Raw genomic sequence first — 17,164 nt, 5'->3', positions numbered from 1 at the left:
ATCCCCGGCCTCCCCCCCCCCCCCCCGCAGCTCTGCCACAGGATTCTCTTCTGGCCATGCTGGCCTTCAGGACCGGGGGGCCCTGTCCCCACCACGCCTGGCCTGGGCCTGGGAGCTGGGAGTCCGGGGCTGAGCAGGCGTCTGTAGCCCCGGGCCCAGGGCTACAGGTGGGCTGGGATCCTCTCCTTGCTCTGTAAAAACGAGCCGATGACACCAGCCATGTGCTGGGGTTGGTTCATGTGGACGTAGTGGTTGCCGGGGACTTGCACGTACTGGAACCTCTGGGGAAGGGAGGGGACACGTGGTGAGGTGACCCAGTGGAGGGCTCCGCGGGCCCCTCCGGCGCATTGGGGCTTTCCCCCGGCCTGCTGCCCCCCCCAGTGGTTCCGAGTGTCCACCACAGGAGCCTCGGCAGTGACTGACCCGCGGCTTCGCGGGCCCCAGTCAGTCACAGCACCTCTGCGGGGAGTCAGGGCCTGGCTCAAGCCAGTAAGAAAGGCCTGTCTGGGCGGGAAGAGCCCCAGCCCTGGGGTTCTAGGCCATTCTGAGCTGAAGTTGTAGAGCTAGGCTGGGGAGGGGGCCGCTAGTCGGGGCTACTGCTGGTTCTGACCATCATATAAGGTCCACTTGCAAAAACAATAGACCATCAACCTTTCAAACTCGCCCTTGCCCGGGAGAAAGGCCGACAAGGCAGGAAGGCACTGCAGTTGGCCAGCCAGCCACACGGGCTTCCCTCTTGTGACACCAAGTCGTCTGCGCAGGCCCCAGAGTCAGGTGTGTGTTTGTGGTGGATGACGGTCATAAAATGCCAGGTGCTTCCAGGAACCAGGCAAAGGGCAAAGTCACAGCACACGTCCCAGCCCTCCAACTTGGAGGCCAGCACCCACTGATGGGAATGGTCACCTGTTCCCATGTGGAACCCCAGGAAGTTGTGGCGGTGCCGAGTTGGGTGTGGCCCAGGGAATATGTGAGGACAATAAAACCGGGAGATTCTGCCAGTGAGAAGTCTGCTTTCTGTGCTGATTTATATGTGACCCCAGGCCTCCAAGGACCGCAGCAGGGAGTGAGGCCTGGTAGCTCCTGGGGGGGGGGGGTCACCTGTTAGACCTGTGGCCAGACCAGGGGCCCCAGTGCAAGAAAAGAGATGGGTGAGCTGGAGCCCGGGGCGGCTGGCAGCCCCTCCTGCAGCCCAGCTGCCCTGAGCCCTGTGTACCCACCTCTTTCAGGACAGATCTCAGTGAGTTGGTCACGAATTGCATGACCTCCGTGTTGGCATCGTTCTCTCTCCTCACATCATAAAACCCTTGGGTTGCTCTGGGAAAGGAGAAGAAAGGTTCACCTGGGACCACCTCCTCACATGCTCTCCTCCAGCCCTGGGCTCCAGGCTCTGAGACCGAGACCGGCCTGGGCGTCCCTCTGATCTTCCCACAGCTGGGCCCCTTCAAGCCCAGGTTTAATTCAGGATTGAGTTACTCAGTCCCCGCAGGCACGCACAGCTCACTGAGCCCTGGACAAGTGAAGCAATTCAGGTTTATCTCAGGGGACCTGGCCATGGTCACAGCCACTGAACGGCAGCGCTGGGGTCTGAACACGCTCAGAGTCCGTGAGTTCTCTTCCTCTTTGTTAGCAGCTTTATGGAGATAACTTCACCCTTTTAAAGTGTACAATCCCATGGATTTTGGTATATCCAGAGTTGTGCAACCATCACCACCGTCAATTTTAGAACATCATAACTGATAACAACAACAAAAAACCCCGCACCTACGGTTTCCACATAGAGCTACGTCTTACACAACCACTGATCGGCCTTGTCTCTATATATGTTTCCCTATTTGGACTTGCATGTGAATGGAATCATATGCTACCTGGACTTTTGTGACTGGCTTCTTTCAATTAGCTTAATGTTTTCAAGGTCCATCCATGTCATAGTGTGTATCAGTGCTTCATTCCGTTTGTCACTGGAAAATAGTCCATGGTATGGATGGAGCATATTTTGCTTATCTGTCCATTCATGGACATTTGGGTTGCCTCCAACACTCGATTCATTCTATTATGAAGGATGCTGCTGTGTGCCATCAGTACGAGCTGTTGAGTGCACAGATGCTGGAAACACACCTAGGAGTGGAACTGCTGGGTCACTAATTTAATGGCTTGAGAAACTGCCAGACTTATCCAAAGTGGCTGCACCATTTTACAATACCAGGGACTTCCCTGGTGGCGCAGTGGTTAAGAATCCGCCTACCAATGCAGGGGACATGGGTTTGAGCCCTGGTCCGGGAAGATCCCACATGCCGCGGAGCAACTAAGCCCGCACCCCACATCTACTGAAGCCTGCATGCCCTAGAGCCCACGCGCCGCAACTACTGAAGCCCGCGCGCCTAGAGCCCGTGCCCTGCAACAAGAGAAGGCACCGCAATGGAAGCCCACGCACCGCGACAAAGAGTAGCCCCCGCTCGCCACAACTACAGGAAGCCTACGCGCAGCAACAAAGACCCAATGCAGCCATTAAAAAAAAAAAAAAGTTTACAATCCTACAGCAGCGTGCAAGGGTTCCAGTTTCTCCGCATCCTCACCAACACTTGTTATCTCACTTTTAGAGTCTGGCCACCCTAGGGGTGTGCAGTGTATCTCACTGTGGTCTGGATTTGCCCCTATCGAGTCCATGCCTTCTAAACCCCTGTGCTCGGCAGATGTGTCCCTGGAAGTCACAGTTTTTCCAGTCCAGGATGGCTGCACTGGAGTGGGTGGTGGCACCTAAGCCACACCAAAGGATGTTCACTGTGCCGTGGCACCCAGAAGCAGTGGATGGCTTCTGGCTAGCGGGTGGGGGAGGGGAGGACAGCAGACAGAGGAGCAGCGTAGGCCTGGGGATGTCAGGGGCCCGGGGTGGCTGGAGGACTGGGGAGGGCGAGGGCCAGACTCCAGTGTCTGCCAGTCTCTCTGCCTTACCTGGGCGTGCCCCCCACAGATACAGACACCTGCTGAAAAGTGCAGTCCTTTCCCATCCCCAGCTGCCCCAGCCCTCCCACTGCCTTGCCTTCCTTCCACACACCAGCGGCCGGGGGGCTGCCCAAGAAAGATGGTGGAGATGTCTCACACCAGGAGACCTGGAGATTCCTGGCACTCACGTCTGTCTGGGGCGCTTGGTTCAGACTTACTTGATGAGCAGGACACGGGCCTGCAGCTTCCTGATGGAATGCACAAACAGCTCTCTGCTGATGAAATTGAAGTAATACTCTGGCTGCAGAGACAAAACCCCAGTGAATTCTCACCACAAGGCCCTGGCACTGCCGGGGCCAGAAACCGGTCTCTCTTGGGAGCAGTGGGGGCCCCTTCGGCCACCTAACCAGGACCAAGCCTGCTGCCCAACCGTATCACTGCCTCAACAGAGGGCTTTAACTCCCTCAGGCCAGAGACTTCCCCCCTCCACCTCCAAATCTGTTCTCCCTCTTCCTGGGCTCACGGCTGCCCAGCTGGACAACATGTCCCAGACTCCCCTCAGCCAGGTGCGGCCATGCAACTAAATGCAGACAAGTGAGCTGGGCTACTTCTGGGCTTAGGTTTTGGGACTGAGGCTTGGCCCCTCCACACCTCCTTTCCTGGTCCACGGGCTGCCCTGTAACGCTGCCCAGCCAGCCTGGGCTCTGGACTCTTGGCAAGCAGAGCCCACTTACCTCCACCGACCGTTTCCATGAGAGAGAAATCTGCTTAAGCCACAGTGCAGAAAGAGTGCACCTTGGTGTCCCCGCAGCCGCTGCTGGCCTCCATCACAGCCCTGACCTCCCTGTCTTATGACCATTTAAGAGGTCTAGGTCTATACTGTCCACACGGTAACCGTCAGCCATCTGTGGCTACTAAGTGCTTGAAATGGGGCTAGTCCAGCCTGAGACACACTGTAGGTGTAAACTGCACACTGGATTTCGAAGACTTAGTATGAGAAAACAATGTCAAATATCTCAATAATTTTTTATGTTGACTACATGCTGAAGCGGTAACACCTTGGATACACTGAGTTAGAAAATATTATTAAAGTTGATTTCACCTGTTTCTTTTCATTTTCACTCTGTTCATATGGCCACTAGAAGACGTGACGTTAACACGAGCTCACATTATACTTCTATTGGACTGTGCCGCTCTAGGCCAAGAACCCTCTGAGGGCAGAAGCTCTCAGGATTTTCTCTGTGTTCACAGCTCTCGGCACACGGCGCGACAGAGGCGGGGCTCGGTGAGCGTGTACCGAGTGCGTTAATTCGAGAGAGCTCGCATACGGACTGACTGTCGCGTTGTGCTGCAGCATCGTGATGAAGCTACGATTCCTGTGAAGACGCAGGCACACAGCGACCTGGTCAGCCACTCACTGTCCTCCTGCCCTAACCCCCCCCCAGCCAACTCCTGCTCCTTGGGCCACAGTGACCTCAGGTGCTTTTCCAGAAACAGAGGTTCCCCTATCAACCACGAGGCCCAATGAACGAGCATTTACTGAGGACCCAGACACGTCACATGTTATCTCCTCCCTGAAGGATCAGAAACGCTAAGTCCCTGTGTCACAGTCAACAGCTGACAGGAGGTGGTGCCAGGACTCAGCTCAGGCGTGAACTGCCCCTCACCCCCTCCTACCCCAGCTTCTCAGCCTCATTTTTTTTCTTTTTTAATGTATTTATTTATTTTTGGCTGCATTGGGTCTTCGTTGCTGCGCGTGGGCTTTCTCTAGTTGCAGCGAGCGGGGGCTGCTCTTCATTGCAGTGCGCGGGCTCCTCATTGCGGTGGCTTCTCTTCCTGCAGAGCATGGGCTCTAGGCGCGCAGGCTTCAGCTGTTGTGGCACGTGGGCTCAGTAGTTGTGGCTCGCGGGCTCTAGAGGGCAGGCTCAGTAGTTGTGGCGCACGGACTTATTTGTTCCGCGGCATGTGGGATCTTCCCGGACCAGGGCTCAAACCCGTGTCCCCTGCATTGGCAAGCGGATTCTTAACCACTGCGCCACCAGGGAAGTCCCTCTGGCTCCTTTTTTCTCTTCCTCTCCATCTCTCCTTTGACCTCCTTTTCCTAGTCCACTTCCATCCTCTGATCTGTATTTTTCTTTTGTAATTCAAGTATAACTTACAGCAAAGTCCACAGACCTGGGTGTCAGCCCATCATGGCCTTTGACATACGGATGCGGCCATGCAACCATGACCCGGATGAAGGCCTGGAACCCCTCAGCACCCAGCAGGCTCCCTTCAGGGGTTTTCTCCAAGGGCACCCCCCCAGATCAGTTTTGCCACTTTTTAAACTTCATATACATAGAATCATTGTGTTCTTTTTTGGTTTGGGCTTCTTTTGCTCTGTAAATGTGTTTTTTTCATTCCTGTGTGGTGTTCCATTGTATGAATGTATAACAATTTATGCATTCTATTGTTGACGGACATTTGGGTGATTTCTACTTTGGGGCTATGATGAATAAAGCTGCCAGGAACGTTCTCATACATGTCTTTTGGAGCACACAGGACACGTTGTTGCCGGGTATATATCTAGGATTGGGGATTACTGGGCACAGAATTTACATATAGCATAAATATCATGCTATGCATATTTTACTACCATAAAAAAAGAAAAAGAAAGAAGCTGACAGGCACACTGTGAAGGGTGGGAAGACAGTAGCACTCACCCTAGTGATCCTCCGATCTCTGTTCAGCAACAGACCTGGAAGGAAGCACAGAGACGTGGCATCAGCGCCGCCTGTCAGGGTGGGGGGTACTCAGCACGGCTCCCCTGGGACCCTGGGCCCGTGTAGCCGGGGCTCATTTCCTCAGCCTGGACCTGCAGGGGCCACCCCCAACATCCTCTTGGGGTTCAGCGAGAGCAGAGCTTGCCCACAGCTACCCGCCACGGACAGGAACGCCCATGCAGGTGCCTCCCTGGCCATCCCAGAGGGCAGCACAGAATGACGGTGGTGGGACAATTACCCACCCGGCATCGTAGTCTCATCTCTGAGAACCTTAAAATGTTCACTCGGATCTTTAAGCACCAGGAAGTGCCCAAGAGCTAAGGATCGCATCATCACTTGTTGGAGAGAAATCGAGCCAAAAAAGAAAGGCTGGAGGGGTTGAGAGGCCTGGGTGGTCCCAGCTCCAGCTGGGTTCTCTGCCACGGTCCCAGTGGGGGCAACCTGGCCTCATCTAGGGAGGATGGACACCCAGCAATTACCGCCTGGGCAATGTCTCCTCAAGACAGGGCTGCCAGGGGACTTCCCTGGTGGTTTAGTGGATAAGACTCCGTGCTCCCAATGCAAGGGGCCCGGGTTCGATCCCTGGTCGGAGAACTAGATCCCGCTTGCCTGCCACAACTAAGAGTCTGCATGGTGCAACTAAGAGTCCACATACCGCAACTAAGAGTCCACATACCGCAACTAAGAAACCCGTGTGCCACAAAGAAACTCCCACGTGCCGCAACTAAGACCTGGCGCAGCATGCATGCATGCATAAATACTAAAAAAAAAAAAAAAAAAAAAAGGGCTGCAGGGTCTCAGGGAGGTCACAAAATCTCAGACCCTGGAGGCTGCCTGATGTGAGCAGCTCAGGGAGTGAGAAGGGGAGACAATACGGTGACGTGGATCACCCCAGGAGAACGTGCCGGCCAGGAGAAGCAAGGCTGCTCCCTCCTCCCTACACGCCTTTGCTCAAATGCCACCGTCCCAGCCAGGCCTCCTGGACCACCCACAAACATCTTACCAGAGCCCCTCCATCCCCCGCTGATTTATTTCTCTCCATAACTCCCAGCTTTCTTTCTTTCTTTAATATTTATTTATTTGGCTGCATCGGGTCTCAGTTGCTGCACCTGGGATCTTCATTGTGGCACGCAGGCTTCTCTCTAGTTGTGACTCACAGGCTCTAGAGCACGTGGGCTCAGTAGTTGTGTTGCAGGCTTAGCTGCCCCGTGGCATGTAGGATATTAGCTCCCCGACGAGGGATCAAACCCGCATCCCCTGCACTGGAAGGTGGATTCTTAACCACTGGACCACCAGGAAAGTCCCTCCTGGCACTTTCTAATGCACTCTGTCATTTACCCTCTGCTAGATCATAGCTTCCAGGACAAGGGGTTTGGTCTCTTTTTAATTCACAGCTGTTTTTTTATTTGTTTGTTTTTGCGGTATGCGGGCCTCTCACTGTTGTGGCCTCTCCCGTTGCGGAGCGCAGGCTCAGCGGCCATGGCTCAGGGGCCCAGCCGCTCCGTGGCAGGTGGGAGCTTCCCGGACCGGGGCACGAACCCGCGTCCCCTGCATCGGCAGGCGGACTCTCAATCACTGCGCCCCCAGGGAAGCCCTTTAATTTATTTTATTTATTTATTTTTGGCTGCGTTGGGTCTTCGTTGCTGTGTGAGGGCTTTCTCTAGCTGCAGCGAGCGGGGGCTACTCTTTGTTGTTCTGGCTGCTTCTCTTGTTGTGGAGCACAGGTTCCAGGTGCGCGGGCTTAGTAGTTATGGCTCGCAGGCTCTAGAGCTCAGGCTCAGTAGTTGTGGCGCACGGGCTTAGTTGCTCCACGGCATGTGGGATCTTCCCGGACCAGGGCTTGAACCTGTGTCCCCTGCATTGGCAGGTGGATTGTTAACCACTGCGCCACCAGGGAAGCCCCACAGCTAATTGTCGATAGAGGTTCTTAGGCATCTGTGATTCAAAATACTTGGAAGGACCATGTCATTGGAAGGTTTTCTGGTTTCCGCACTACTAGATCATCTCAGCCTGATCAAACCAAGGCTGAGGCTTCTGGGCTGCCTTCAGCTCTGGCCATGACCTCCCTGCACAGATGACTGGCCCTGCTGCATGTGCAGGACCAGGGGTGACCCCTGGGTCCCCCCGCCCCCAGGCTCACTGCCCTCCTCCTTCCTCCAGGCCTGGGTTTCAGGTGCTGAGAGGATGTGAAAAGACTTAAAAAGGGGGTTTTCTTGGGGGTGCAGTGACCCCCAAGGTACTGGGGACCCCCATCATGCTGTTTTCTCTGCCCTGAGAATTACTCCTCCCTGTGGTCAAGTCCTCCAGCTCTTTTCAAGCCTCGCTTCCACCTGACACATCCTGACGTGCCCCAGGCACTCCCGCAGCCGGCTGCTTTTCTGTCTGCCTCTCCTGTGACAATGACCTTTGTGAGGGCAGGAATGGTGTTTCTCACACCAGTGGGCCAGCGCAGATGTCACTTAAATAAGGAGTCCAGGGGCTTCCCTGGAGGTGCACTGGTTAAGAATCTGCCTGCCAATGCAGGGGACACGGGTTCGAGCCCTGGTCCGGGAAGATCCCACATGCTGCGGAGCAACTAAGCCCGTGCGCCACAACTACTGAGCCTGCGCTCTAGAGCCTGAGAGCCACAACTACTGAGCCCTCGTGTCACAACTACTGAAGCCTGCGTGCCTAGAGCCCGTGCTCCTCGACAACAGAAGCTACGGCAATGAGAAGCCCGCGCGCCGCAACGAAGAGTAGCCCCTGCTGGCCGCAACTAGAGAAAGCCCGTGCACAGCAACGAAGACCCAATGCAACCAAAAATTAATAAATAAATAATTAAACAAATAATTAAATAATTTAAAAAAATGAAATGGTTTTGAATGCAGGAGATATTATCAGGACCATAGACTCCCCGCTTCCCTGCCAACAGTTAGGGACTGTGACACTGTGATATAACAAAACATATATTTTAGTCCTGGTCCTTGGCTCCTAACCAGAGCTCCTAAAAACTGCGTAATTTCCTAAAGTGGTGAAAGCGCAAGGAGCATCTTTTGTCCGAACATTTGGTCTCTGACACAGAGCTCCTAAATCCCTTGGAATTTCCTGGGTTGAATGTCTCCTATAGGCCATGTTCGAATTCTAGCTTTGCTGCTTCTCATGAGGCCTTAGGCAGTTAGTTAAACTTTATGGGCCTTGATTTCCTTATCCATACATTACAATACTTGCTGCAGCAAAGACAGCTTGGCAGCCTTCTCCATTATTCAATAAACAATACAACTTGTGAAATAGTAAAAAATAAATATATTGGTCTCTACCCCATTTCTGGCATAGAGCTCCTAAAACTTCTGTAATTTCCTAAATGATAAGGGTACTTAGGAGCATTTTTTGTTCTAATATTTGGTCTTGGACCCTGGTTCCTGACACAGAGCTCCTAAATCCCTTGGAATTTCCTGGGCGATAGGAGTGTCTTTTGTTCTAATGAGGTGACCCTTGGTGGGTTCTTGATGGCTTCAGGACGGGGGCTGGTCACCAGAAAGATCAAGCCATGATTAGGAACGTGGAACTTCCAGCCCCAGCCCGGCCCTTCGGGGAAGGGAGAGCTGTTAACCGTCATTCACGCCTATGTGATAAAGCCCCCATAAAAATCTCTGAGTCTGGAAAGCCTCTGTGTTGGTGGATACCGGGAGGTATCAGGATGGTGGCTGCACCACCCGCTTCCTCTGCTGGGACCTGCCAAGGTCACAGACTCCCCCGCAGAGGCTGGGCAGAGCAGGTGCAGCGCCCGCTCGCACACGGCAGGGTCTCCGCGCAGCTGTTCTTGCCGACGCGGAAGGCAGAACGTGCTGCCAGGTGTTGCCATTTTTCAAAAGAAACCGGAAATCTCCATTTTTACATAAACTCTCTCTATTCTAAATACGAGCAACCTATTCAAAGTCCCCCTCGTGCCCGACTGTTGTGTTTAAACCGCGCAAGTCAAAAGAAATCTTGCCCGCAGCCCCAGGGCAGCCCGGCCTGTGACAGGGTCTGGGCCCCCCACGGGGGGCCGGCTGCAGGGCGTGGACACTGACAACGGACAGTCCTTGGTCATTAACCCCGCCCGGAGCTGGACCCCCCCTCCCTCACGCTAACACGCGGACCTCATTCTCGAAGGCCTGGGCCGGGGCTGTGATGGGAACGCAGATAAGAGGTAGATAAAATGGGAGCCGGCCTCCCTCCTGGCCCTGGCTCTCCGCCTCCCGTTGCTCCCACAAGCCTGATGGAGCTCGTGCACCAAGCCCTTGCCGGCGGCTCACCTGCATCACGGGGTTCAGAGGTCACCTTCTCCGCAAGGCCAACCCAGGCCCTTCTACTGAACATCCTGACCCCCCTACCCGCTGTTTTTTTCCAAAGCGCTCTCACCTCACACTCTGTGAAGACGCGGGGAGAGGGTCACACGTGAGCCAAGGAGCACCTGAGGCCACGAGAGGCACAGAAAGCCTGCCACAGCCCTGCCAACGCTCTGGCCTTGGCTTCTGGCCTCTAAAACTGTGAGACAGTAAACGTCTGCTGTTGAAGCTGCCCCATCTGTGGGACTTTGTAACGGCAGCCCTAGGGAAGGAATTCAGAGTTGGGGGGTATGGGGTTGGAAGATGGAGGTGTGTGCTGCTCCAGAACGGAATGGGGGCTGTCAGAGGCTCTGGGGCCTGAGGGGAAGGGCTCAGGAGGAGCCTGGAACGCCAGCTCCCCCACTGTCACCCCGCCCACTTGGGTCTGGGAGGCTGCTTGGTCTTCTTTTAGGTTAACGCCGGGCCTCCAAGGGCCACACCGCTGCGGAGGGGCTGGGCCCCACACAACGATCCAGCCGCCCGTGCACTGCCCACCCCTCCCACCTCCTCTCCCCACCCCTGACAAGTGGCTCAGCGGACGGACGTCTGCTGTTTCATGTGACCCTGGGCTGGCCAAATCGGCTTCCCGGGCCAGGTGCAGGTCTAATTCTGGATTAGCCCACTTCTGCACGGGGGCCCCTCTGGCCCGCCATCTGTGCCAGCACATCAGGGAAGCTGAGGCCCACGGCCCTCTGCCCTCGACCTCCCTCCTCCATGATGGATTTGCAGGGAGGGGCAGACAAATGCTCAGAGACGGTAACCAAGACAGGAACGGGTCTCCAACCCACTTAGGTATATTTCACTTGACCTAATGGTGTGTTGGCAACTTCTGAGAAAAATTACAACACAGCAGGGACTTCCCTGGAGGTCCAGTGGTTAAGACTCCACACTGCCACTGCATGGGGCACAAGTTCAATCCCTGGTTGGGGAACTAAGGTCCCGCATGCCATGTGGTGTGGCCAAAAAAAAAAAAAAAATTACAGCACAGCAGACCTCTGGCTTCTTTGGAGCAGCTAGAAATTCCGGCCACAGGAGACCCGAGTTCCCACGTGGGAGCCGCCCCCCTGCAGGGCACGCGGTCTCAGTGCCACGATCCCCACCATTTCTCACAGCCCCACTCCCAGCCGCCGGGATAATTTCACAACTTGTTCAGCTCCCACAGGCATTTGGGGTTTTGACCCTGCCTCGTTCGGTTCTTTTTTTTTTTTTTTTTTTTTGGTGGTATGCGGGCCTCCCTCTGCCGTGGCCTCTCCCGTTGCGGAGCACAGGCTCCGGACGCGCAGGCCCAGCGGCCATGGCTCACGGGCCCAGCCGCTCCGCGGCATGTGGGATCCTCCCAGACTGGGACGCGAACCCGGTTCCCCTGCATCGGCAGGCGGACGCGCAACCACTGCGCCACCAGGGAAGCCCCTGGTTCGGTTCTTTATAAACTGAAGTCACCTAAGAAGACCAGGGAGTCTGGCGGTGGCAAGGAGCTTGCCCACAATCTCTGAGTTCCTGGGGCAGTCACCGCCAGCAAGGGCACTTGTGATGGCGCCCCCTGGAGTTGTGCTAGCCGGGTACTGGGCCACCAGGAGAGGGCGGGTGTCTGTCCTGGTTCACCATGCTCCTGCAGCCTCGCAAGGGGCTGGGCACAGAGTGGACTCCAAGTAAAAGGTTTCCTGAACGAATTATGTTGGGAAATAAAGTGTAGAAAACACAGGCCTGATGCTGCCCTGAAGCCAAGGTGCCCCCAACTCCACTTCTCCACTCTGAAAACCATCTTCAAAGTCGCTTGCCCCATGGGAGTCCTCAAGCCTAGCCTCGGACACCAGGCGCCCACCACACAGGATCAGCAGAGCAGGGCTGTGCTGTACCCCAACATTTAGTCCCAAGATCCCTGACCAAGCTCCCCACAGGACGTGGCTTTCCAGGATAAGCAGTAGCCGTGTGACCTGGGCCAAGGCGCTGGGCCCTTCTGAGCCTCAGTTTCTCCTGCCTGACATGGGATGAAAATAGGGCAGGAGGAGCACTAAATGAGATACTTTTTGTAAAGCACTAAGTCTCACGCCTGGGCCGGAGCCAGCAGCCATAAAGCTTAGCCATCATCATTCCTCAGCAAGAACAGTGCCAATAAGCAATGGCCTTGGACAGCGAGTCCCTTACCTGTGGCCACCTGCGTGGTTCCTCTCTGCAGGAGGAGTTTCCCACACTCATCTCCCACATGACTGTTGTTCTTCAGGAACCTGGGGGAGACAAGGAGGACACTGGATGCCTTGGGGCAGGGGAGGCCAGATGAAAAGAGAGGAGGGCAGGGACAAGGCTACCCCTAGGACACAGGCCTGTACCGATGGGGATGTTCGCATCACTGGGGGGGGTGTGGAGACGGGGTCAGAGAGCATGCGGAGGGGTGGGGTGAAGGGCATGGCTACAGAGTGGGGAGAATGCAGATAAAGCCCCAGCTGGGGCGGCTAAGGAGCGCCAGGTGAGCACAGAGAGGAGCAGGCTTGCTGTGGATTTGCGAGTAAGAGAAGGAAGCTTCCTCCGCGCCCCAGAGATTTCCTCCCTCCATGGTCCAGAGCTGCCCCAGGCCTCTGACGCTACCGGTCTCACCCGCCGGCACCCACCCCTGCAGCATCTCCTCCGGGCTGACCACTTGTGAGGGCTTCTTGGAGGCCTCCACCTGCAGCATGTGCTCTATGGCTCTCCGCTTGTAGGTCAGCATGTTCTCCAGTTCCTAAGGATTCGTGGGTTCTGCTGGGTGGGCAGGGCGGGGCTCCCAGCTGCATGCACACAAAGGGGCCTGCTCCCTCGCCCAGCCCCACCCTCTACCCTCAGCAGCCCCTCAGCTGCACACCCGCCTGGCCCAAGATGCATCCTGACCCAGCGGGCGGGGGCATGGGATCAGTCCCTGCCAGTTAGCCCTGTGACTGCCTTGGTCACAGCCAGCCCAGCCCTGCCTGCGGCCCGGGACAGCTGAACAGATCAGGTTGAATACGCAGGGGAAAGGAAATCTCTGCCAAGTGCTTTGCAAAGGTGCACTTTCGGGGTCCATAAGTCACGGACCATCCAGGGTTGGAAACTTCACCTGTTTTAATTAACGCTATCACTCCACATGATGGAGAGGAGATGGCAGAGGGGGTATAGTTCGGGGGGCTTCCAGTGTACCATTTCCAGCCCAGCTCACTCTCAGAACGGCCTGGCCTTGTCCACGGTCCACTGCCTGGAGCAGCAGTGGAAAGTGACACTTCCATCCACCCCCTGAGAGTGCAGGAGACAGGGAGGACCAGTCACCAGAACCACCCAGGAGGAAGCCCCCAGGGGCACTGTGTGTGTCAACTCAGTGGGTGAAACTGGTAAAGAAGTAAGAGTGGCAGCCACCGCTGTCTCGATGAATCCTCACAGCAACCTACGAGCTCTCTGCTCATGCAACGCACGTTTATTGAGCACTTACTATGTGCCGGGACTGGGCAGATGGTGGTAAAGAGACAGCTATGGTTCTTGCCCTTATGGAATTTGTGGGCATTTTTTGGACAAGAAAACTGAAACTGATGAAGGACCCGTGTGAGGCTGAGCCCTCGGGAACAGAATGACCACCTGTCAGAGCTGGAGGGCACCTCCGCAATCCTCTCCTCCAACCTCCTCATTTTACAGGTGAGGAAACTGAGGCCCAGAGAGGCAAAGTGACCTGCCTCGGGTCACAGAGCAGGGAAACGGCAGAGCCAGCGCTCAGATGCAGAGCCAGCACTGGTTGTTGTCGTTGGTGGTGGTGGTGGTGGCGAGAGGGGTCAGCGCTCTTCCCGCGGGTCCACACTCAGGTCTACTGTGTGCAGTTGGGCAGTGTGTGCACAGCTCAAAGGTACTTGCTGAGCACAGGTGCAGGTGGGCCCGCCCAACCGTGCACCCCCGGAGCTTCTTCAACCCACCGCTTCTAGCCTCTCTCACCCCTGCCGCCTCGTGACCCACCTGGCATTCTGCAGACTCCAGGCCACACACAGGGTTCCCAAGGTTGACCCAGGCCCGCACGCCCCGTTCCTTGCCCATTCCTAGGGTGTAAGTAGCATAACCCTGTCTTCTGGGGGGGGGCCCCTGAGGCCCCCTGTCTACCCTCTGCCACCTCCTCCCGCCCCACTGAGGGAGGCAGGGCTGAGGGCACTACCTGGGACCGGACCCAGGCCTCCCCCAGCGACAGCACGCATGAAAGCCCTGTCCTTACATTAGTTTCCAGGGCAAACGGCGAGGATTCCAGCAAGACAAGTTTATCCACCATCTCGGGGAAGATACAGGAAAACTATAACGTGACACAAAAGGGGAAAGATGAAGGGGAGAGTAGGCAGGGAAAGGGACTCACACTTTCCTGTGGGGACACCGGTGTTTTAGGCTGGGGAAAGGGTGCTGCCCAAGAGGCCAGCAAGAATCTCCTATCCCTTCAGGGCACCTTCTCTCCCCTACTCTCAGTCTGCATCCAGCATCAAGCTCCTGACCCCGGTGATGGCTGGACTCCAGGGTTCTCTGTGACACAGGAGATGGGCAATGTTGGAACACTTAACTCCACCAGGAATGTCCTCACAACAGTGATTACCACAGGACCTACTAAGGAAGCTGGCACAGTCACTAAAACGCTGCCTGAAACTCCTGATGTGAGGAGGCACTTCCCTTTCCAGGTAACTTCCCCTTCGTCCTCCTGCTCTCCCCACCCCACCCGGAGCAGGAGCAGAGATGGTCACTGCAATCTACTCACCATTCCACCCACAGTGCCACCTGGGGGGACAAAAGAGTAGTTGGCTGATATTCCCCAGCTCTCAAAGTCCTTCTAAAACTCCTTCCCAGGGGTCGAGCCACCCCCGAGCCAGGGGCCAGGCTCCTGTCTCCCACCAGCAGGCCGGTCTCTGCATTCACTATGAAACTTGAGGCTCCCTCTCTGGGGCCACGGAGTCCCTGCATCAGACCTGACCCTGTTTCCCTCGTCAGATCCGGAGACTGCTATCTACGGGGCCACGCGTCCCTTGGGGAGCTACCTGAGGCCAGAGGGCATGGTGCCCAAGGGTCAATGTGATGAACCCCCTCCATCTCTCCTTGCAGTTCCAGAAGTGCAGGGGAAAGGGACCTGTGTACCAACTCCCCTCCCTTCCTCACAGCCCCGCAACCCAAGACCAGTCAGGTCTTGGCCAAAGTGTACTCACCAAAACTGTGGCCCAGGAGGGAAAAACGGTTCCATTTCAGGGCTGAAAACACACGGAGCCAGGTCTGGATGGGCCCAGCCTCCCCGCACCCTCTGTCCTGCAGTCGCTGTGCTCTGGAAATCCCTCCCCGGCATCTGGGATGCCCCACTCAGGAAACCCACTTAAAGGGGCCCCAGTTCCACAGCAGGGGTGGAACTCGCAGGGGGAAGCGAGACGAACATACAGGCTCTGTCTCTTACTCACCTGCTGCGACCCTTCGGACCTCACTCACAAAGTTTTGGTGGTCATACGGGAAACCTGGGCTATAATGGGATGATAGCCCATGACCCCCGAAATCCATGGCAACGTAATAAAAGTCTGAGACAGAGGAAAAGAGTAGGGGAAGGCGTCTAGGTCAGCCACCTCCCCTTCGTGATTCTCCTGCAGCCCCACTGCCTCATCCCTTGGCTTCCATTCAGCCTCACGCCCACCTTTTGGGAGAAGAGGAATGAGTCTGTCAAAGGAGTTGGCATTGTCCAGCCACCCGTGAAGGCAGAGAACTGGGGGGCTCTGATGGGAGCCCCAGGCTTTGGCAGCAATGTGGCCCCAGGGCATAGCGAGCTTCAGCTCTGAGATGAGACCTGAAACGCAGAGTGACCATTCATGGAGCCTGCACTTCCGGAGCCCCTCATCCACACCCAATGTGTCCAGAGCATGGGCGCTACCCAGGGGGCTCAGCTGCCTGCGCTGCCCCCGGGGGTTATGGGAGAGAGCCAGATGAGGAAAGCTAAGCTGGGTCCACTGGGGGAGGAAAACCTTGGGAGGGCTTCACAGCAGAACTTTCTAGAATAGGTTGGGGGGTTAGCTAGGCCTGGGCTCTGCCACTTGCTGGCTGTGTGACCTTGAGCAAGTTACTAAAACCTCTCAACCCTCAGTTTCCTTTTCTGTCCCTTCGCAAACCCAGAAACTGAGGCACAGGGAGGTGCAGGCCATTCTCCAGGTCACACAGAGAGAATGAGGTGGAGCGAGGATTGAGCGCGGGCAGCACGACCCCTGGCCCCAGTCCTGACCACCGGGCGCTACACTGTCTCCGGCCTGCTCAAGTCAGGGCTGCTTCTTCCGTCGGCCAGGGCTGACCTTTTCACCCTTCAGGCTCTCCCGGCCGGCCTGAGACCTGCCTGCCCCCAGACGCCCGCGAGCTTGCTTCTCTCACCTGGGGCTCCCGGAACCCTGGGAAGTCAAGTGCGGCCAGGTCCCCGCCCCCCCGCCCCCCGGCCGGTGTGGCTCGGCCTGCTCCACAGGCTGCTGACGCAGGACTTGCTACCGCCAGGAGGGCGGCGAGCCCCCCGCTCCTCCGCGGTCCCAAGTAAGTGGGTGGGCGGATGGAAGCGCACACGTGGTCTCCCCCACCACACTCCGGTCTAAGGGGCCCCGGACTGGGGACCTTCACCCATCGCTCGTGTCCCGCGGTCTCAAGGCGGCCGTCTCTCCATCCAGCTAAGTCGCGCCGGAGCCTAAAGCCGCCAGAGTTCCGGGTTCCGCCCTTCAGCGGCCAGCCCCGCCCCGCCCCGCCCCGCCCCGCCCGCAGGACTTCCGGCGGGCTGGCGGGATCCCGATGGTGGTGGGACCTGACCCTCAGCTCCCGCCAGCCGCCTGCACGGGGAAAGCCGTCCGCGCCCGCCCGGCGCAGGCTGTGAGCCGAGCGGCTGGGGAACCCGGGGGCTGTGGCCAAACGACCTTCAAAATCTCGGGCTACACCCGGGGTCGCGTCGCAGGGAGCGGAGCCGACCCTGCTTGACACGTGGGTGGTGGAACTGCGACCCTTGGACAGTCCACATGGCCACCCCTGCCCCTGCGCGGGACCAGGAGCTGGCGAAGGCCCAGGAGCTGCCCCAGCGAGCGGGGCATCCCGTGGGTCCTCACTGACCAGCACCGTAGGGCTAAAGGTGGGGTGACTTTATTTAGTGGTTTAATG

At 56.8% G+C, this 17,164-nt stretch overlaps 1 protein-coding gene across 3 annotated transcripts; it reads right to left on the bottom strand.

The window, feature by feature from the left end:
* Positions 1–6: 6 nt before the first annotated feature.
* Positions 7–16,732, bottom strand: SERHL2 (serine hydrolase like 2). Of its 3 annotated transcripts, none has more exons than XM_007099868.4 (12): positions 16,640–16,732; positions 15,681–15,830; positions 15,454–15,567; positions 15,211–15,252; positions 14,769–14,788; positions 14,244–14,318; positions 12,655–12,764; positions 12,194–12,273; positions 5,643–5,677; positions 3,159–3,241; positions 1,218–1,314; positions 7–281 (listed from the first exon to the last, which is right to left on the bottom strand). In XM_007099868.4, exons 1-12 carry the CDS (start codon positions 16,641–16,643, stop codon positions 162–164), a joined length of 930 nt encoding a protein of 309 aa, XP_007099930.1. In that variant the 5' UTR covers positions 16,644–16,732; the 3' UTR covers positions 7–161. The 3 variants fall into 3 exon arrangements, with proteins under 3 accessions (XP_007099930.1, XP_007099929.1, XP_007099931.1); XM_007099867.4 differs by having other exon boundaries at positions 16,634–16,728; XM_007099869.4 differs by lacking the exon at positions 16,640–16,732 and adding an exon at positions 16,403–16,476.
* Positions 16,733–17,164: the final 432 nt, after the last annotated feature.

This window comes from Physeter macrocephalus, unplaced genomic scaffold (assembly GCF_002837175.3).
Source record: "Physeter macrocephalus isolate SW-GA unplaced genomic scaffold, ASM283717v5 random_515, whole genome shotgun sequence".
Lineage (NCBI taxonomy): Eukaryota > Metazoa > Chordata > Mammalia > Artiodactyla > Physeteridae > Physeter > Physeter macrocephalus.
Note: the sequence above shows the minus strand (reverse complement) of the source record. Positions and strands in the feature narration are given on the sequence as shown.

Excerpts from the sequence above, each read along its gene's own strand:
- SERHL2 (XM_007099867.4), bottom strand. Across the intron at positions 15,568-15,680 it reads CATTCCTCTTCTCCCAAAAG|ACTTTTATTACGTTGCCATG; the intron begins GTGGGCGTGAGG and ends CCTCTGTCTCAG. Across the intron at positions 3,242-5,642 it reads GAGATCGGAGGATCACTAGG|CCAGAGTATTACTTCAATTT; the intron begins GTGAGTGCTACT and ends TTGTCTCTGCAG.